The sequence below is a fragment of the Rhinatrema bivittatum genome, chromosome 3 (genome assembly GCF_901001135.1).
Source record: "Rhinatrema bivittatum chromosome 3, aRhiBiv1.1, whole genome shotgun sequence".
Lineage (NCBI taxonomy): Eukaryota > Metazoa > Chordata > Amphibia > Gymnophiona > Rhinatrematidae > Rhinatrema > Rhinatrema bivittatum.
The window spans coordinates 523,101,138-523,122,977 of NC_042617.1; the positions used below are offsets into that span (position 1 = coordinate 523,101,138).

Sequence of the window (21,840 nt, forward strand, 5' to 3'; positions counted from 1 at the left end):
CTACATCCACTGTATCATCCTCCTGGAAGCCACCTGGCTCCCTCAAAGGACTTTGCATGGATCAACTAATCATCCAGGTATGGGTGGACCAGGATTCCTGTCTTCCGGCAAGCTGGGATCTTTCAAGTCCCCTTATACCTTTGCCATCTTTACTAACAATAGCTGTCATCTAAACGGTAGCTTGTTTAAGATATCCAAAAGCAACCAAAGAAGCCTAAAAAACCAGCCGTCCCTCATGTAAACTAGCCTCAGCCTCTGTTTCCCTTTGGTAACCACTTACCAGCTTCTCAGGCAAAGGTCAAACAGAGAGGGGGAAACAGTTATTTGTTTTAACCGAAGATATAACTGTATTTATATAATTTATAATTGAAAAGTTGTTTCTTCTTTAATCATGAAAATTACATTAACTTATGTATTCATCAAATGAATCTTACTGGTTTTTGTAACAGGAAAAACAAATAGCATTTCTCAGTTATCCAGTTCTTTTCCTCAGCGTTCAGACTTCTCATTACTTGTAACTTTCTTTCATGATAGCAGTCTTTTTTATGTAGAGTCTTCTGGCTCCACTGCTTTTAGAAGTCCATTACTCCGTCGGAAAGGAAAGTTTCCACAACTTGAGTCCTTCACCCGCTCAGATTTCCATTGCCCTCTACCGGCACCGATCCTGTTGGTAGCACAGCTCTGCCTTCTCCTCCGGTTCTGTGCAGGATTAAGAAAAGCACTTTACAAACTTTTAGTATAATGTTTCCATCCTATTAACTTGTGTTGCCACAGTATTATGATCCAAATCACCTCACATCTATTACACAGGTTTATATCTGCAGAAATATTTATTTATGTATCTGCAAGTAAAACGGGTACCATCAGTGGTGCTTCTTAATTTAACTGTTTAGCACTAACCTGAAAGACGTTTCCAAAACTTGAATCCTGCAGCCCGCTCAGATTTTCACTGACCTCTGTCCTACAGCTATCCTGTTGGGTCAGTGCAGAACTGCAGAAATGTCACCCTTCTGCTAGCTGTATGCACCTATTCTGCCTGCAGTTTCTTTGAGTATGGGGTGTGCATATTGCCCTCATGCCCTTCTCTGCCAAGGCTTCTTAAAGAGAAGCTTGTTGTGAAAATAGATCCCTGGGGAGTGCCCACGTGACATACCATGGGGGGCTGCAATTTTCAGACAGGCCGCTTAGCTGCAAAACCTGCCAGTTCGTTCTGTGCATGTGCATTGCAGCTTAATTTGCAAAGGGAAGCCATGTGGGAAGTTACCCTTTGAAAACTGCTGCTTATCAGTGGCCTTTGCAGCTGCTTTTTCTGAGGGCAATAATTTGCTGGAAAACAATGTGCACAGATTTGAACATCACATCTACGCCAGTCATATCCCAACTCTATCCTCTTCCCATCCCCAAGAATAATTCCCCTTACTCTGGCTAAATGTATTTGTGCTGTGGAAGCCCATGCGTAATTTGAACCAGACTGAGGGAGGCAATGAGCAGACAGGCCAGGTTACCCTGCTAAATGACTGTGAGAGTTGCCCTCTGTGCTATTATTCCTATAGCTCCTATGGTAAAGTGTCGCATTCGTAGCTAGCTCAACCTCCTGGAAGACAGCATGGGATGAGTATGACAGTGGTACATTAATGGGGCATGATAATTGATTAGGGATGCTCTAGTTGCAATGTTGCCTCTGTGGAGAGACCTCAGTCCTCATGCTAAGCTGTTAGTTTCCTATCTCTGTTTCTGAAGTCCCTGAGTCTGGACCCCCTGAGTACTCTTTTTCGCTTCATGCATGTCTCTGTGTGTGTGTGTGTGTGTGTGTGTGTGTTTATGTCCCCCTCCTGCTTTCAGATTCCTTTTAATGATGGAACGATCGGGGCAGCCTTGCTGACTGTTTCTGACCCCAGCCTGCAAAAACTGAAAATGCTTTCCAGATTCCCTACATCCTACACAGCTATTTGGCTAGTCTGGCACGAGTGTCTGTTAGACGTGGAACAGAAGCTCAAAGCCTGTTTTACTTGTTAACATTTTGTTGTAACTAGTTTTGCAAGCTTCTAAGATATCTCAATAGAACAAAATTACCATGTTTCAAAAATATCCATTTAATAGCTCTCTCTTATTTTTCTTTTTACTGTTGGTTTTCTTTCTCTACCTTTCCTTCCTGGCTATAGTATCTAATATCTCTGAGCCCTGTTCTCTAAAAAAAATGTTCTTCTCTTTTGTGTCTGAATGATTTGCAAAGTGCCCTTAGTAGATTATAAATTGGTAGCCATGTTTTGTATCTGGTAGTTAAGGTTGGACGTCTGGACTTTCTGATTCCCTTTCAACCGGTGTGCTGCTATCAAAGCACGCCCAAAGCAGGCTTCAGATGCCAAAGCAATGGGCAGCCTCCATGAAAGTTACACATGACGGTAGGCAGAATCAGAGAGAAGTCTGGGAGCGATCAGTAGACAGAGATGAGAGAGCAAGCAGGGAAGAGAAACAGGTTACGAGGCAGAGAAACCAAAGAAGAGGGTTAGGGAAAAGGAAGAATGAGCGAGGTAAAAAGAACTTATGCTAATGTGATAAGCAGCAGAGCACTAATGCCCCTGGGCTGCAGTGTAAGCAGGACGGGAGCCAGAGATGCATTAAAACACAGCGGCGCCCCTGGCATTCTCGTCCCAGGTCTACATAGAAATGATAAGAAAATAAGAGAGTCGAATGTGTGTATGCAAGGCTTGTTATGTTGCACTGAGCAACCTATCTATATGCTTTCCACTTAGTCACTTGTTAGGGTCAAAAACTTTGGTGGTTGAGTTTTAGCAATTTTGGGTGAAATTTAGCATTTTATCCAAAATTCGTCCCTGCTTCTCATGTTCGTTCTCACTGGGTTTTGTGATGAAGGGAAATAATTTTGCTCTTCCAATTTGCTTTTTTCACTAAGGAAAACCGAACATTTTGAGTCATATTTATTATCAAACGTTATTCGCAGAGGCACAGCATGGGGAAAAAAAACAACTTTCGCTGTGCCAGTCCAGGGGTCAGAGTCAAATACAGAATTTTGACCGCTGCCTGTCGGGATTTTTAGCGCTGATTTTATTTACGTATTTGACATTTCTACACTGCCTTCTAGATTGCAGCCAAGGCGGTTCATAGCAGTGCAAGAAAGCAGCACTGAACATCCGCGCTGGCAGTGGGCTCGGCCTCTCCTTTGTGACTTGCAGCCATCTCTAGTAATCCAGCTCCTGACTAGGAAGCTTGTGCCCGACCTGCTGAACCTCATCTTCCCTTTTTCAGCTCTAGTAGGATTTGTGACCTGAACAAGCCTGATACCTGTGCTTGAGAGACTAACTGGTTTTGTTTTGTTTTTAAACTAAAGAAGAGGCTTGCACACGAGGTTTGGATGCGCCACCTGATACTGAGCACTGTTTAATGTGTTACAGATTGGCCCAGCGGGGAAATCGGATCTGCCTGCCATCGACGGCCCCACGGATATGGACCGAGGCCCTATCCTGCCTGTGCCCCTGGGCATCCGCCCTGTCCTGAGCAAATATCGGGTTGAGGTAACCTAGTGACTCCTTTCCTTGTTCCTGCTGTCTCAGTGCATTGTCCCTGTTTGCTGAAGGACACAGTCGTTGCCAGAATGACAGCAGAGGCAAATCATGAAAGAGAGGCAGGGCAATGGGATAGGGATGATGAAGCAGAGTTTCCTTGTGAAAGATATTCCTTTACTCCAGGTGGAACTGCTAAAATTGATACTTCCTTATATACTTTCTCTTTCTGCCAGCCGGAAAAAAACTCTGACATTTTAGAATGCAGTTCATCTCTATTGTCAAATGTATTTATTATTATTATTATTATTAATAAATACATGATTAGATAAATATTGCAACTTATGATTACTATTTGCTGAGCATGGTCAGGCACATAAGTCTGTACAGGATCATTTACAATGATAGGGAGCTTGCAGTTTAGCACTGAGCACAGGGCAGGTTTAGTGGCTCGCTGACGCTCAAATGGTGAATGGTGGCACTGGTCTCCAGGTTTAGTAGCCATGATCTCTGCTAGAGATGGGCTGAGCAATCACAATCCTAAGCCTTACCCCAGATTCGCCAGTTTGCAATACCAGTTGCTTTGCCATTTTTCCACCCTTTCTTTGCTTTGGATAACTATGGTGTAGAATCAAAATCCAAAAACTTCAAGTATCTGGAAAATTCCCAGATTTTGGACAGAGTTTAGGGCTGTAACCCGAAATTACATTTTTTCAGCCCCTCTGTGACATTGCTTAGATCTGCATTGCCGACACCTATTGCCCTCTCTTTTTGATTTGTATTTTTTCACCTGGTAGTTTCCTCCTGCAACTTTTGGGCTTTCAGATCAAGCAAGATCAGCTTCTGATGGGCAATGGCACCATGAGCCTTCAGTCGTAGCTCCCCAGGGTATTTCCTCTATTTTTATAACTTTCCCAAGCCCAGTCATCGCAGTGACCATTCTTGACCAAGACCCACAGACTCCTCCATCCCAGGGGCTGTGAACACTGCCTCTGCAGCATCCCCAGACCCCACAGCTCAGTGAGCAAAAGCCAATCCTAAGAATCAAACTAAGGTCTTCCGCACACCAGTGCACAGCGCTTGCCTCTGATCCACATTGGATCAGCTCCAGTCTTCATGTTTATGATATAAAAGTAAGTTTTATTTTAAAAAAAAAGTGTAAGACTTTATTTTATACAGTACCTTCCCTTCCCTTCCCACATGCTAGTTCCTAAATTGCTCTTCTCTCTACTACTTCACGTAAGGCATGTTAGACTCTGGATAGCAGAGTCGCATGCATTGACTGTTGATATGTTTAGGAACATTTGTCCTCCATGCTGTTTTGTCGTTGCCAATCACCTTCTCTCTTATGAAAGATGTGATCTAGCCAGTTCTCTTCTTCTTAAACCCTCTGGAGAAGACTAAACTCGAAAGGCCTGTTTATTGCGATACTCGTTATGACTTAATTTTCAAGTTTCCCTTTCCTGTTGTTGTTTCTAGATCCTCTTCTGGGGTCTGAGGGACTTGAAGAGAGTAAATCTGGCCCAGGTGGACAGGCCCAGGGTGGACATTGAATGTGCTGGCAAGGGGGTTCAGTCAGCACTCATCCAGAACTACAAAAAGAACCCCAACTTCAGCACACTGGTCAAGTGGTTTGAAGTGGTGAGTCCCTGCTGGTCCTGTGCCACAGAGTCTAGATCCCTTAGATCCATAACAATGAGTGGAGTGATTTAAGTTTTCCTTTCATTTTAATAATAAACTCAAAAGGACAGGGCGGTTACTGGTAGTTAATGGCCTGCCTGGAGGCATTCACTCTAGACCTTTAGCCCAAACAGTAAATGACCTGTCCAGAGGGTGTTATTGTCAATTGAAGCTCGCATTAATTTATCCTAGGTAGTTTGCTGTGCTGTTTTTAAGATACCATTAATACAATGATTCTGAAGTGTTAAATAATTGAAATAGAGCATATCTAACATGAGTATAGGTACAATATAAATAGGGTGGCCAACTGGCTCAAGGTTTTCAGGACAGGTTGATGTAGTCCAACTTTTACCACATTGCATGCAGGGACTTGTAGCCTTGCTCTTCTAAAGAAATGCAATAGAGAAATCAGAACTACAAGTCCCTGCATGCAATGGAGAAAACCAGAGCTGGATCAGCCTGTTCTGAAAATCTGGAGCCATTTGTCAACCCTAAATATAAAAAGTATGCTAATTTAAGTGATGTAAAATACTGGAAGTATTCTTAATCGTATACTATTATGGCACAAATAATATTAAAAGTACAAAAGTAGTATATTTCTTTCATACTTATTTATTTTAATATGCTTTAATTCCAATGTTAAATGAAAACAAAGTATACTAGCATTTTTTAAATCACAAGTATGTATGATGATGGGAGATTTTACGATAGTGATCTACTAACTGAATACTTGTGCTATTTGTTTTCTGTGCTTGTGGTATAAATTTACAGACTTGAGGAGGGTAATTTTTCAAACAGCCCACATAGAAGGAAAGTCTGCGTGCACATTCTACATGCCAACTGTATAGAGTATTTTCGAAGTGAACTTACACCCACACAAGTTTGTTCTGACAATGCTCGGATAATTGGCTGGGTACACACACACACACACACACATTCACTCAAATAAACGTTCACCTTCCTTATGGAGGGAATAACTCACTCATGTACACTTACATGCATGCTTGTTAAAATTAAAAAGTTTGCACGTAAGTGGCAACTCTACCCAACTGCCCCCTCCTCGGAATGGGTTATGGGCCTATCTTTATATGATCTCAGGTCAATTGTAGAATACCCATTTACATGCATAAAACTGGGGTTTGTGAGTGTAAATGGCTTTGAAAATTACCCCCCCCCAACTATTATTTGATAAATATGCAATCAGTACATAGAAATAGTTCTTTGCTGTATGTTTAACATGATACTGTAATATCAGTGCAGTTCCTGCAGTGACATCAGTGTGGCTCCATATGTGGAGCAACATTCCTACGATGACATCACAGCACAGTTACAATCGTTTACAAATGCCACGTTAAAATATATACAGAAGTACTTCTATTTAAAGCAGATGAGGTTTTCAAAATCTCAATCTGCAACAGTAAGGGCCTACAGTGTTCATTTTTTCAACTATTATAAAATTGGTTTGCTGTAAATCCCTGGCTGGCAAGCTTGCATGTTATGTTCTGAGGGACGACTTTCCTATTGTGCACAGAAGTGTAACGTCTGCAAGTAATGCATGCCTACAGACTCTATGCCGATTTTCAAAGAGAAAGAGTCCCCTTTGAAAATTGAGTTAGGAAAAGTGCCCACACAGCCCTGCACCTCCTATTTGGCTGGAATTTTTTTCTGAAAAAATATAGGCGCATGCATTTGAAACTCCAAAAGTTCATGCATAAGTGTGAACCCCTTCCAAACTCTGCCTCTCCTATCTGTGCATAACATTATGCATGTAGCAGCACTGTACACATTACTTTCCTCATGGAAAGGGTAGGTCTTTTTCAAAGATCTCCATTTGCATGCATAAAACATTTCTAACCATGGAAAATTGCCCTCCCCAGGCACTCTTTTGTCATGTTGAGCTTTGGAAGCACATTCTGAATAATAATAAAAGATGATTTTCCCTGTCCCTGTCCGCACCCTCACCTCCAGGCCAGCTGCCTGAGTAGAATGTTATAACAGAACAAAAGACATATATAGAGAAAATATACATATATTTTAAAAAATGCCATACATTCTACCACTCCAGCTCTATTCTGACTTCACCCACAGGTCTATTGAGTCTCTGAAGCCTGCTAGTAAGGGACAGTTTGGGGATCCTCTAACACGCTTTTTCACAAGAGAAAATTCCATTATCACTAGAACGTAAATCCAGGAGTTAATGATGCTTCATCTCAAGATATAACTACTGGAATCTGCCTTTTCTCATCCATCAGTCTCACAGATAGCTTTGTCTGAATTTTCTACCAGGACCTGCCTGAGAACGAACTTCTTCACCCACCTCTCAATATTCGAGTCGTGGACTGTCGGGCATTTGGCAGGTACACTCTTGTTGGTTCCCATGCAGTCAGCTCACTGCGAAAATTTATCTACAGGCCTCCAGATAAGAAATCTCAGCACTGGAACACCACAGGTACTGTGCAGGCGGGCTTTTTTTTTTCTTTGTGGCTGAGTAATGAGCTGCAAGATCTATATTAACAGAGCTGCCATGAATCCAAGTTCCAGCAGGAAGACTTTTTGGCTAGTCCTTTTTTTTAACTTACATCCCAAAGCAGTGTATTAGCTGTAGTCCCTAATTCTATGCATTGAAATTAGTGCTACCGGTCCCATAATACATCAGGATGGAGTCGTCAGAAATCCAGGGCTGGCCTAAACTCTCTTTCTCGGAACTGGATAACTTGACAGTTCTGCATTAAGAGAAGATGCAGTGCTAGCAGTATATCCTGCCTTTCCACAGCTGGCATTTTTTTAAACCCCGGTATGGCCACCAGTTTCCCAGATTTCTCAGTGAAAACTCTCTTATAATTTGGCATCAACAACTACATTTGAAAGCTCATCTTTACATTTAGTTGTATAGGTCCTGATAGTAATAATCCACTTCAGCTGGGCCTGAGAGTGAGCATCTCACATTTCATAAATACCTACATTCAGCCTCTACATTTCCAAGCATGGGACACGTTTATTCCCTTCTGTACTGGATCTCCTATGAGAGATTAGGCTGTTGCAAATGTAACTCTTTGGTCATCCTGAGATTCGATGTGCTCTTACTATTTAACTCCCTTCCCAATACATTTCATAGGATTTTAAGGACCAGACTATATTAAGATGGGAGTTAGAAACCAGGACTGTGAAGTATGCATATTGGCGGTAGCTGAGATGATTATATCCTGACAATACATGTTGCATTGTTTGCCTTTACTGCTACATTGTGAATATGTATTCACATATTTCCAATATTCTACTTCCTGTTCAGCAGAGGCAGTATAATTCCCAAGCCAAAGTTTGAAATAGATTTTACTTCTTCAAGAACTAACCTTTCAAGGCTCATTATTTTTTATCTTTTTCATCTCTTCTGGCCGTCCTGTATTCTGTTGCTTTCTTGCATTCATATTGCATTATCTTCTATTTTCTCTTGAGTCTGTCCTTTGTTCTATCCTTCTCCCTCTTCTGTCTAGCAAAATTGATGAACGGCTATATGACACTGGCAAATGGAGGCCACTACTCTCATCCTACAGGTGAAATTGTTGTTAATGTGGAGCCAGAGGTGCCCATCAAGAAAATGGAGACCATGGTGAAACTGGAAGCCGTGAGTACTAGCTGAGGAATTAATTTGATTGTTGTGTTTTATTTGGTTTGCCCTATAGTTATTCCCCCTTACAAGACCTCTCTCTTTATTCAATATACATTATAACTTGGCATGTAGGTTAGGCCTTTTACTGATTGGTCAGTTTTTCAATGAAACTCATTTGCTAATATAACCACTTGGCTGGGACCCTCTACAGGAGTCCAAAGGCACACCTCAGCTCCCTGGAGCTTAAGCTGTCTTCACATCCCATAAGCTTCAATAAGCTCCACAGCACTCCAGGATTCCCTGTACAGGTGAGGAAAAGATTGTTTCTCCAAGGCCCTGGGTGTTGTTTTAGAGTCCATAAATATATCCTTAGTTAAAACCACACTGGAGACCATGTTGAGGTTCCAACATAAATTTACTGAAGGACTAAGTTAATATTTGATACAAGTAATATTCGATAAGTCCATCTTCAAGCAGTTTATTACATGAAGTGCTACTTCCTAGGCAAATCTGTGACTCTCGTTGGTAATACATGATCTTCCCATCCAGATCCCTTCCCAATTTCAGGGGCCATTATAAAACCTCTTCCCAAATTGTGAATATGATACTTGAGTGGGCTAGATGATACTTCAATTCAAGATGTCTTGGTTAGACTTCTTAAAGTTTCTCTAACCTCTTCCATTCCCTCTTAGTACCTGGATGGCACTTGCCAAATGCTCTCTGGAGTATCTGTGGTATTTCAAGTGGATATACACTGGATGGGCGTCACTTTTCTCTTTTACTTTCTTCTTCCTCTTCAGGGACATTGATGGATGTCACAGTCTCCTTAAAATGTCTGCAGATAGTAAGGGCTGAATTCCTCTGGCACTGGGAATTCAGATGACTAGCAGAAAATAGGACCAGGTCTCAAAAAAAATCCAAAGACATAGAAGGAAGGGGTGGAGAAAACCTCCTTTGCAAGAACTTAAAAAATAGAAACTGTTTACCAAGAGGCTAAGAGAACACCTTCTAAACCCAAACATTGGGTCTTGAGGTTCCTCGTTCTCAAATTAAATAAAAGAAGGAAAAAGAAATAATTAAAACGAACACTTCTATCTCATCAAAAGAAATCCACAAATACCACAGGATCTGCTTTTTATAGCAGAAGGCAGCAACCAACCCAGCAGCCCTCATGGAGGAGCTGAAAACCAAACAACATACTTCCCTCTCCCTATCCTGATGGATTAATCCTGTTAGCAGAGACCCAGTAGGGATCTACACTGATTTATGTTTGTATTAATTGTATTAGTAACACATGACCCAGATGTACAGTACCTAATAGCGAACCACCCTGAGACTTAAGAGTTCTTGTCATGCTGTTTAATTCAAATTTGTAATTTGTTTTGTTTTAAAATGCCTTGAGCTAAAATTTTAAAGTTGGTATAGAAGTATAAAATAAATAAATATCCACATTCCCTCCTTTCAAAAACATTCATAGCCACTCGGAAGTGCATCCTCAAAGGCCATATCATATTGGTCAGGAGGGGTGGCTAACCCTTCTAATGACACGCGGTAGCCTTACTTGACTGCATTACTTGACTGCATTACTATGTCGACATAGTGAGGGCAAAATGGCGCCAGCGCTACCTTTGCCCTCACTATGTCGACATAGTGAGCGCAAAGGTAGCGCCGGCGCCATTTTGAATATTGGCAATACGGCTCGAGTGCAGAAGGTCGCTCCCGGACCCCCGCTGGACTTTTGGCAAGTCTTGTGGGGGTCAGGAGGCCCCCCCAAGCTGGCCAAAAGTCCCTGGGGGTCCAGCGGGGGTCCGGGAGCGATCTCCTGCACTCGTGACGTCGGGTCACAGGAACCAAAATGGCACCAGCGCTACCTTTGCCCTGTCATATGATAAGGGCAAAGGGCCACCGGCGCCATTTCTCTTAACGCAGCCGTGGCCAGAGAGTGGGAGATCGCGCCGGGACCCCCCCCCCCCCACTAGACCCCAGGTAATTTAAAACATTGGTTCGGGAGGGTGGAGGATTTATTTTAAAGGGTCGGGGTGGGTTTTAGGGTTGTTTTGGTGTGCCGGTTTTCCCGCCCTCCCCCGATAAAACGATTTTTTAACCTAAAAAACTAAGACGATCAGATCCCCCTCACCCCAGCCAAAATCGATCGTTAAGATGATCGATCACACGATTCACATCCCTAATAGATACTACCAGCTGCAGTTTTGAAACATTTGTGCAAACTTGGCCAAAATTAACTTCTGGGTTACTTAGGCATCTAGCATTATAAAAGAGATGGACCTGATTGGTAGTCTAGCAACTGGGCTTTGCATCAGCAAGTTTGACTGATTTGACAAGTTTTAGTCAGCCAGATCACCAGCTTGTTTTAGTCACCCAGATCACCAGTGCCTTCCATAGTTGAATTTTCACTCTCCAGCCCTTGCATGTTCTTTTTGTCTGGTGTTTGTGTCCAGCTGTAAAGGCCATGCTGTGTTTGTATTTTATTTTATTTTTTTTGTAATTTTGAATTTTGCCTCCCATTTTGTTTTGTTTCTGTGTGACAGAACTCTGATGCTGTTGTTAAAGTTGATGTGGTAAGTTGTGGTTTTGTTGTTTGTTTGCTTTTTATTATTTTACATTGTTCTATGTTTCTGCCATTACCTATTGTTCTGTGTAATCCCCAAACAATAGTAGGATGCACTGAAGGAGGGAGGCAGGCTACTGTTCATCTTTTGGACAAGCTTACACTGTTGAAATATCCCACTAGTAATATATTATTCCTTTGTAAAATTAAGGCCTTCAGGTGTGCTCAAATCGGCTTGCTTTATGGCTTAGAGCAAACATCAGCTCAGTTTATCCTTTTACTTATACACTCAGTAACTCTGTAAGGCATATGATGCCTGCATGCTCTTCTTAAATGAGCTGACATCATTACATAATTAGTGTCCTGTTGTGAAACCTTCCCCAAGTCTCCAAGTCAGAGACTGATAAACTCAACTGATTGTACCCAGGATACAGATACTACATCATGAACCAAAAGCACCTTGAGTGTTCATGCTCTGCCACTGACTGTGCAAGAGCAACGTGAGGTCAAGAAATGTGCTGCCTCGCTAGCCAGTGCATTCATCGCGTTCTCAGAATTATAATATGTGATATTGTTTTCTCCTTGACTGCCATTCTCTCCAATCTCTTTTTCTGCCTCCCGCTTTGTTACTCGCCCATTTTCCAGTTCTCCAGCTTCCTCAGTCCTCCTCTTGCCCTTTTCACTGCCTTCTTTCTATTCATTTACCCACGAATTGCCGTGTTCCTCTCTCTGAAATCTCTCAGTCTCTACATGTCTCTCTCTTTCTCTTGCCTCTCTTATGCATGCGATTACTCTTTCACTCGTGGTTTCACTTCCTCTATCTCCCTTAAAATCTACTATCATACTGACACATATGCTTTTCCTTATTCACTCCGTGCCTTCCTTCTCACCGCGGCAGAGTGAAGAAGAAAAAGAGAAGAAAAAGAAGAAAAAGAAAGGAGAAGAAATTGAGGAAGAGGAACCAGATGAGAGCATGTTGGACTGGTGGTCCAAGTACTTTGCCTCTATTGAAACCCTGAAAGAGGTGAGCCCTTAGTTCCTCTTAGGCACCACCATAAAACTGCGAAAAAGTGAGGCATTTGACTGCTTGCCGTGGGCCCCTGTATATGCAGTATTTTATAAAGCTGATAGGTTTAAACCTTTTCTATGTAATCTTTGCAAATGTCTCTCCATCAGTGAAAATTTGAAGGGCCTGCTCTGGAATGAACCACGGTCTGTGATCCCTGGTTGAGAATTGCTACTGATATGGGAGAAAATACATAGTAAATGACAGCAGATAAAGACCAAAATGGCCAATCATTCTGCTCAGTTGAGATCATTCACTTTAGTTGGGTGTGCATATAGATTAAGGATGTGCAGGCCAAAAACTTTTGCCTCAGGGGAAGTTTCTGGCCAGGTTTCAGGTCATTGGAGAGCTTTCTATCATTTTTTCCATTTTGGGAAATAGTGCATGCTATTGACTGAAAGAAAAAAAATCCTAATTTTTTTTGTGGAATTTGTTTTAATGTCATTTGCAAATGAAAGGAAACAAAATGAGGGTGATGATTGCATTTTTCATTTTGTTTGCAAACCAATCCAAATGCAAACCCCTAATATATTATACATTTTGAAATGCAACCTAACATCAATTTCCCCCTCACCCTTGTCTTCTACCCAACCTCTCAACTCTCTTCTCAACTATGTCCCAAGCATGCCCAAAATCCATTTAATGATGGCCCAACCCAATGCTTTCTTAGAGTCCTGAGGCAATTGCGCCACTCCTGATCATTTTGTAACCACTGCTCTGTGCGGGTTACCCTAGTGCTTCATTACCATCCTCTTGCCACTAGAGATCCCCTCAGTAATTTTCAAAGGAAAATGTAAATGTAACATACTATCATCGCAATTTTCAAAAGACCATTTACCCAAGTTAAGTAGAAGGCTTTTGAAAATTGCTACAATATATGATATTGTCAATAGGTTTTACCCACATTACATGCACTTAACACAGGTAAATGGGCCTTTAAAAATTACAACGATAGTATGTTACATTTTCCTGTACATTTTCCTTTGAAAATTACCCTCTCTGGGTAATCTACCCAGCATCAATCCCCTTTTTTCTTATGGTACCATGCCTTAAAAATGGGCAGGAAGCTCTTGGAGATTTCCAGGTTTTTTGCCATGCCCCAAAAGATTTGGCACCCAAGGTGACCACCTAGTTCACATAATGGAAAACAAAGCCCTACCCAAAAGATACTGGACCCAAGGAATGTACGTCTCCTTCAGTCTAAGAAACCATAGGACCGTACATGTATGCATACACAGTCCTTTCTGTGATGTGGCAGACAGTGAACATGGCCACCAAGGTCTTTCAGCTCATCCACAAAGCTTTCTTTGCTTCTAACTCATGGCTTCTTGCTACATTTCCAGCAACTGCGTCAACAGGAAGCAGCAGCGGCAGAGGCTGAGGAAAAAGAAGAAATGGATATCGCAGATGGTAATTTCATAACAGAAAAACATGATCCCAGTAAATGAGAGACTATAGCAATAGACTCCAGAGCCTTTCAAATAATATCTTTGCATCGTTTTCCACCTTTCTTGTTCACAAAGCTCCATCACATTGGGGCTACCTAGTAGCAACAGAGCCATCAAGGGCAAGCATAGTCAGTCACATGTTTTTGTAATTTTGATTCAATTTCATATTATTAAAATGAAAATACTGTATTTCTGCATTGTAAAGATTTTGAGACTTGACAATGCAACGGTATCAGAGTATTACTAAATACAAAAAAAGACCAATCCCATTGTATAGGAATAATTCCGCTAATAGAAGACTGGATAGAATATTAAAAATATTTTAGATCACTTACAGCTTCATAAAAAGAGAAACAGTCACTTACTGTTAACAGAAAGGTAGGAGGTCATCCGACAGCAAGCATTCAGCTGTCGTTCTGTAATCAGAACCCTCTCCCAACCAAAATGAAAAAACATTTTCTGCAAAAAGCGCTACTTATGAACAAAATAATAATAATAATAATAATAATAATAAAAAGCCAACACAATTACGTTTTGACTCATGTCTGTGTTAAGGGAACAAGAGTCAGAGAAGCGAAAAAGTAAAAAAGATTCCAAATTACATTTTAAAAAGTAATGCTTACATTCGTATTACAAGAACCTCATGTAGGAGCAGATTTGCTAAAGCTTGGTAACCTGTGCTTCTTTAATGCGCACTACCAGGCATGCACCCCATTATTTCTCTAAATAACACGCATTAGCAGGAGAGCAGATTACCACATTTTAGTGAATCGGCGTCCAAATCTTTTAAATAAACCTGAGTAGCTTCATGCTAAGAATGTTGCGATTCCCCCCTGCTGCTGCGCTGCAGGAGGTCTCTTACCTTCCTCCAGAGGCCGCTCTGAAGCCAGGGCCTCGCCTGCGCATCATCCAGGACTTGCTCCAGGGCCTGAGAGGCCTAGCTGCTCCTGAGGCATGCCGGTGGCTTGCAGCCTCAGTGTTTGGACTTCCTGTTGGGCGACGCCCTTCCCTAGGGGCTGGCCCGCAGCTCTCTACCCTAGTTATAGGACCAGCGATGGGCGGTCCTGGCAAGCTCCTCCCAGGGAGTTGCCTTCTACCTCCAGTATTTAAGGACTTTCTGTTCACTGTGTCTTTGCCTTCGGATTGGGCTCTACAGTAGTCTGTAACCCTGCCGATCCAGGTCCTCCGTGGCTCCGACTCCTGCTTGTCGTCAGCCTGCCTTGACTCCGGTCTGTGACTCCGACTCCTGCTTGTCTTCAGCCTGCCTTGACTCCGGTCCGTGACTCCGATTCCTGCTTGTCTTCAGCCTGCCTTGACTCCGGTCCGTGACTCTGACTCCTGCTTGTCTTCGGCCTTGGATCTGAGCATTTCAGTCGCCTGTAACCTAGCCGATCCAGGTCCTCCATGTTTGATGGCGCCTTGTCCTGTCTCTGCTTGATGTTCCTGATGTCCAGTGTCTCTGCCTTGATGCCTGTCTCTGACCCTGCCTAGATGTTTGTTCCTGTGCCTGCCAGCCGTAAGGGCTTCGGATGTGAGTTTCCCAGCATCGGAGTCCTGTTCGCCTGGGTCTTCCCCGCGCCCTCCTTCTCAGCGTGGTCCGTGACCAGCCTCCCAGGGCTGTGTAGGGCGCGTCTGGGACAGGGTGGTCCGTGACTCAGTCCCACGGGTGGGCTGAGTAGGGCGCCCTGATGGACAGTGCAATGTTCCCGTCCAGCCTTGTCTACAGTGTCTGCTTCAGCCCGTACCCTGATGTCTTCCTCTGCCAGCCGAGGGGGCTTCGGATGTGAGTATCCCAGCATCGGAGTTCCTACTCGCCTGGATCCTTCTAGTGTCTCGCTTCAGCCCTTGTCCTGATGTCTCCGTCTGCTTCAGCCTGCTTCTGCCCTGTCTGATGTCGTCTGTTTAAGGACTCTGACTGCCCTCGCCTCTGTCCGGCCTGCTGCCCATTGCCGTTCCCTGCGGCGGGTCCGAAAGGGCCGGGAACAGTCGGAGGACCGTTCACTAGTCAACTTCCCCGTGTTGGCTACCATGGGCATGCAGGTCCGGCTGAGGGCCGGACTCCCTGTTTCTGTTCCTGCCTGCCTGGCTCACCATGCCTGCTCAGCTCACCTCCCACGGTGTGGCCTTGGGCTCCTCCTGGGGTCCTGCCGTGGCCCAAGGGCTCACCACCCGCCCGAGACGACCGCGCCCGCGTGCGCTCGTAACAAAGAACAGGCTTGCTCAGCTTCCAAATTTGAAATACTGTTGAGTTTAAATTGTTCAGTCACCTAAGGATTAGATTAAATTACTCACCTTTCCAAACTCATGCTTAAGGTGAGTTACAATCCAGTTACAGTAGGAAGGGCTCTGCTCCAGAGAGGATTTTCCAGCTAAACTGGCATCGGGGGCAACGGAGGTAAAGTGACTTGGCCAGTGCGAAAAGGTTCTCAGCCCCCTGCTCTGCTAGGGTCACTCCTCCACTCCTGAGGACAAACATATCCTCCAATAAACGGTGCTCTCATAGGATCCAGTCACGAAGAAGCATTGATATCCTCTGCAACAATGGTTTCCACAGTCTTTTATTCTGATGGACTTGAAAAATGCAGTTCTCAAGCTGGTCCCACATAAATAAAGTGTACTGCATCAATAATGTCACATCATTTAGGGAATCATTTTGTAGCAGCCTGCCTAAATTAGATGGCAAAAAAGCACGTAAGTTGCACTGATTGTCAAAGCACGCTTGCCTGCCTAAGTATGCTTTGAATATTATCCCATCAGATTTACCCACACACAATTACACCTGCTATGTACTGTATGTACAAAGAAAATGTTGGGGAAATTTTACGTGCATACGTTTGAAAATGTCAGAATGTGTGCTTAATCCCCTCCCCATCTCCATGAATCGATAGTCTGCACTTAATTTTATAAAAGATCATTTCTGCAGGTAAAACACAGTGGAAATGCCTTTGAAAATTGTCCTCTTAGGGCTGAAACCTTTTTTCACACGTGTATGTGGTGCTTGAAAATCAATCGGGAGCCTGTGCGTGCAAAAGTATTGAAACTCTCTTTCTCATGGATCTTGACCTACACTGTAAGTAGGCATTGCAGGGGCCAAAGCTGGATATCAGTCTAAGCTTGTGCTGAGGAAGAATATCATAGTGAATAGATTAGATTGTCAACAGCTTTGCTTTTCAAATGGTTCGGTATGACATCTCAATACAAGTACAGGGCTCGTTTATAAACTTTATGCACATATCAGATAGATGTCCCTAAAAAATAATGTAGGTGCTGCATCCATTGCTTGTATTTTAAAATCTTCAATGGAAGAGCATTCAATGGAAGTTGGGTGAACTGACTAACTGGCACATTTTCACAGACTGCACATAGATGACAGCTGTTAAACAGCAACAAATAGTTATGATCAGTGGGTTTTCTAAAGATGCATGTCTCAGAACCTGTGAGTACTGTCAGTCCTGAGATCCAGAAAAGAAATTTCACATTCACCAGTCTCTAAATGAAATTTGAGAATTTTGTCACAGGTATTTAACTGTTCCCCAAATCCAATTAAACATTCTGTTCCATATAATCAAAATATTACCAGCATATCTGTCCCAGTACCCAATATTTAGTCTGTATTTATTTTGAGATTTAAAAATTATATATTGCTCAAAATATCGATCATTGAAGTGCCTGATTCCTCAAGGACTTTTCTCATAGACACAGAATGGGAGAAAAGCCTCAGTGAATATGGATTCTTTGCAGGTGTGACACCTTTTACCGGACCACCTTAAGAGTCCTCCAAAGGTGTGATTGCACGTGAGCTTTAGAGATGACACATAAGGCAGAATATGGCCTCAAATGCTCACGTGCGGTAACTTCATTGGTCCATTTTTATGTTGGGTGGAGCCTGCAAAGAGTCCAGCTTTCTTCATTACCAGTGCGGGGATTGTAGAGGTCTGTACTGTGAGATAATGTCATGCACTCATTCGAGCATGCCTGCTCCCAGTGAAGCTTGGAAATTGCAGGCGATCAACTTTAATTTCAAAAATCAACAGATTGACAATGAATTTTGTAATCAGTACAGAGTATGTTATCCTACTTGCCATGTGCACTTTGAAGTATTGAACAGTGCAGACAGTGTTCACTTAATCTGCCGAGGGGACTTTCCTGAAGAGTATAGGGTCAGTAGTGTGGAATGGCTAGACTCCCTTCACAGGAGAGACTTAGTAGATTTGAACAATAGTTAAATCAACTAGCCAGTTTTGGACAGGAGATAACAGACTCTGTGGTAATTATTGCTAATATAAACCGAGATGTTCAAAGCAGCTGGTTGGAGTTTAAATTATTGTTTGCTTGTGACAGCAGGCCTTTTCTGAATATTGATGACCACAACTGTGACTAATGAGAAAACAGAATTTCTGCTGGAATGTTCAATTTGCTTTCTAAGTGTCGACACACATATATGTTTTAAGAAAATGTAATAAAAGCTGTCTTTAAGTGTTCTCCTGTCCTGCCCTGTTCCACTGTATGTTTTAGAGCATTCTCTTCGAGAACTGTGATGTGTTAGGAGTGGCCTTGTGTTGGCATGAGAATGTGTCTTATGGCGTCTCTCATCTCTCTTTGCCAGCGGTGACTGAACGTATGGTCTCTGCCTCTCAGCATGTCTTTCCTTTTCACTCTGCATTGTGTGTACTGATCCTGTATCTCCATGCCATTCACATCCATGTGGCAAAGAGGCCATGAAAGTTGGCATAAAAGCACTGTAGTCCATGTAAAACCCTACCTGGTAAGCTATTAGGGATAGCTATTAAAACTATTATTCTAAGGGTTTCTATCCTGTAGGCATTGACTCCACAAAAAATTAATTGCTCTTTAGTTGAAGCAGTAAGAATTTGTAGAGCTGCAGAGAAGCGTAGCAAAGAGCAAGTGTCTTTCACTGTAAGTGGCAGAGTCACAGCTTTTGGTTTTTTTGTCGAGGATAACCTGACAGGCTAGATTTCTTCATAGCAAGTTAAAAGAGAGTCTTGAGATTGTGGGTCACATTCTGTGCAAGCAAACACTGATAACTCTGCTCAATAAGTTCAGATGGGGTTAAAATTAGTTTATGTGCCTGGCATATACAATGAGGTCCATATTCAAAGCCATTTAGCCAGACGACGCACAGGTTATTCAACTACATGGCCAGCATTTGAAAACTGAGCCACTTAATCAAAAAACAGAGGCATTCTGGGAGCGTTCTGAAGCAGGGTAAAGTTATTCGGCTATCTTAGCCAATTTTCAGTTGTAACCAGCTAAATTAGCTGGATAACTTCAGATCTGCTTTAGAGCAGCTCTGAAATTATCCAGCCATGCATAGCCAGATAACCTGCCACGTAACCAGATATCTTCAAAAGATATCTAGTTTAGTGGCACTGTAAAATGTTTTAAAAGTACCATGCAGATCTGCAGCCTGATTCCCACTCCCTTTCCCATTATAACTTAACTAGCCCTGCCGGGCCAAGCAGCCCCACTCCCTAAAACTACCAAAGACTAGGGATGTGAATCGTTTTTTGATGATTTAAAAAAATCGTCAGATATTTTTTAAATTGTCAAAAATCGTTAGAGTCGCGATACAATAGAAATTCCCCCGATTTATTGTGAAAAATCGTAAATCGGGGGAGGGCGGGAAAACCGGCACACCAAAACAACCCCTAAACCCACTCCGACCCTTTAAAACGAATCCCTGTTTAAAGATGGCGCCGGCCATCCAGTGCTCCTACCATGTGACAGGGGCCGGCCAATGGCACGGATACCCTCTCACATGGTAAGGGCAAAGGGCCATCGGCGCCATTTTTATTAACGCAGCCGATGGCCCGAGAGCAGGAGATCGCTCCCCGCGCCCCCACTGGACCACCAGGTAATTTTAAAACCTTTTTTGGGGGTTCAGGTGGGTGGGGGAGGGTTTTTTGATTATCGGATCGGGCGCAGCTGATAATCAAAAATCAAATCGGCGATAAAAATTTTAAGATTTGGATCGGAACCGATCAGATTCCGGTTCCGATTCACATCTCTACCAAAGACTTTAAAAAAATATTTCAGGGTCACAGTTTGCTTCCCCATGCCCCACCCCCATTTTTTAAATAGACTCCCTCCTGCCCCACCTCACCACCCTCTACCCACCCGCAACTTCAGGAACACAAAGAGAATCCACTAGAGCAGGTTCTGGAACAGCTGCTGCTTGAAACGGATTCTCCAGAGCGGACTCTGTAACATCTGGAATCAAACCTGTAAAAGCAGCTGGTGCAGGCTTAGATGGAGCCAGACTGGCTTGAACAGACAGCACTAGGCTTGGAGTCATGACTGCATAGAAAGCAAGGAATAACTTCACCAGAGTAGAGATGGGCTCTGAAGCTGTAAAATCAGCAGGTGCTGAATTCACCGGTGCAAGGGCTGGAGTCGTGGATACAGGTGCCTGTGATTCTAAAGCCAGATTCTGAATACAGCAAGCCACACAAACAGCACTAACATTAGTGGCTAAAAAATACTGCAAATCCACACTCTGGGTTTTTTGCTAGACTGGTGTGAGTCAAGACCTGAAAAAAATCAAGCCAGGCTCAGTGAAGTCCATCTTGCTGTGCCCATGGGGTCTGTCTGGCCACAGCTTGATGTCATGGCGTACTACCAGTGTTCTAACCCCTGGGGCAGGAATGGGGCATGACGCTGGCAAGGCTAGCAAAGCAGGACAGGAATTGTGTATCTTCTTCCTACACCAACCACCTTCCCCTCAGGTTGAGCCTCAGGTGCCAGTGTCTGGCAGACTCTTGGACAGGAAGCAAACATACGCATACAAGGTACTGAAAGACTCCCACTCCTACTGCAGCACGAACAGGAGAGGATGTCCACTGAAACAGGACAGATAAGAGCACAAGACAAAATAGGTCAAGATAAACAAGACAGGGCAAAATGCATGGCCTGAAAGTAGAGTAAATGGAGAATGCAAACACAGAACCAAGACAATACTAGAAACAAGGACAAAAGCTAGGATAAAAACCAAGGCTGAGAACAGGAGCAACTTGAGGCCAAAAGCAGGAAAAGGATCTGAGACCAAGTCTGGGACCAAGACCAAGCTGTGGAACTGAACATGGTATGAGGCTGATGTATAACTGCAATAGTTCCAGAGCAACTTGGCCATCAGAAGAACCTCCAAGCCATAGAGCCTGGAAAACTAGGCATCAAGTACACATGGCCCACTGAGGACCCCTGCTGGCAGGAGCCAAGAACACTCCACAGATCTTTACAGCTACCAGCTAGTTTCATGGATGTCCCTTAGTAGTATTTGAAAGGTTAAATAATCATTCCTTATTGATACGTTTCACATTAATCACGAATCTTATAAACCTCTATCAGATCCCCTCGCGGTTGTCTCTTCTCCAAGCTGAAGCGCCATAACCTGTTTAATCCTTCTTTGTACCTTCTCTGTACCTTTTCTAGTTCTCCTATTTCTTTTTTGAGATGGGACGACCAGAACTACACACGATATTCAAAGCGTACGCTCATCCAGGCTTAGATTTAGGCACAGGCAACTGCCTAGAGCACCAAATATCCCAAGAGAAGCCCACTCATGTCTGGCTTGCTTTAGTGCTTTGCACTGGCACTGCTTCAAAGATCCTCTGGCCCTTTCCCCTCCACCCACACACACTCTGATCACTGGAGAAATCTAGAATCTTTGCAGGCTGTGATATCGTTACCTAAATTAAAAAAAGATGTTGTAGAACATGAGCTTTTGAGATTACATACAGAGGGGTCTTTTTTCTTTCTCTTTAAATTAAATCATAAAAGACTAATTACTTTCTTTATGTTAACTCTATTTATACTCATTGGCACATTGACATAAGCAACCTTAGCTAAATAATGTGTATGTTACCCCTGGGCTGTTAGTCCAGGGACCACACCTCAAACACAGTCTCTGATATTCAAACTTCCCATACTGT

At 43.1% G+C, this 21,840-nt stretch overlaps 1 protein-coding gene and 1 long non-coding RNA gene across 8 annotated transcripts in view; one reads left to right on the forward strand and one right to left on the reverse strand.

The window, feature by feature from the left end:
* Nucleotides 1-21,840, forward strand: part of OTOF (otoferlin) — a 773,648-nt gene that overhangs the window by 640,976 nt on the left and 110,832 nt on the right. For 5 of the 7 annotated variants that reach the window (XM_029596247.1, XM_029596250.1, XM_029596254.1 and 2 more), the window contains 7 exons: nucleotides 3,414-3,533; nucleotides 5,001-5,162; nucleotides 7,488-7,650; nucleotides 8,753-8,823; nucleotides 11,358-11,387; nucleotides 12,276-12,401; nucleotides 13,787-13,853. In XM_029596247.1, coding sequence (XP_029452107.1) covers nucleotides 3,414-3,533; nucleotides 5,001-5,162; nucleotides 7,488-7,650; nucleotides 8,753-8,823; nucleotides 11,358-11,387; nucleotides 12,276-12,401; nucleotides 13,787-13,853 — 739 coding nt within the window. Of the gene's footprint in view, nucleotides 1-3,413; nucleotides 3,534-5,000; nucleotides 5,163-7,487; nucleotides 7,651-8,692; nucleotides 8,824-11,357; nucleotides 11,388-12,275; nucleotides 12,402-13,786; nucleotides 13,854-21,840 lie in introns of all 7 variants that reach the window. The other 2 variants (XM_029596249.1, XM_029596248.1) reach the window with 1 other exon arrangement.
* Nucleotides 482-14,813, reverse strand: LOC115088212. Its single transcript, XR_003855723.1, has 3 exons — nucleotides 14,754-14,813; nucleotides 13,603-13,820; nucleotides 482-699 (listed from the first exon to the last, which is right to left on the reverse strand). It is a non-coding gene; the product is annotated as an uncharacterized LOC115088212 (long non-coding RNA).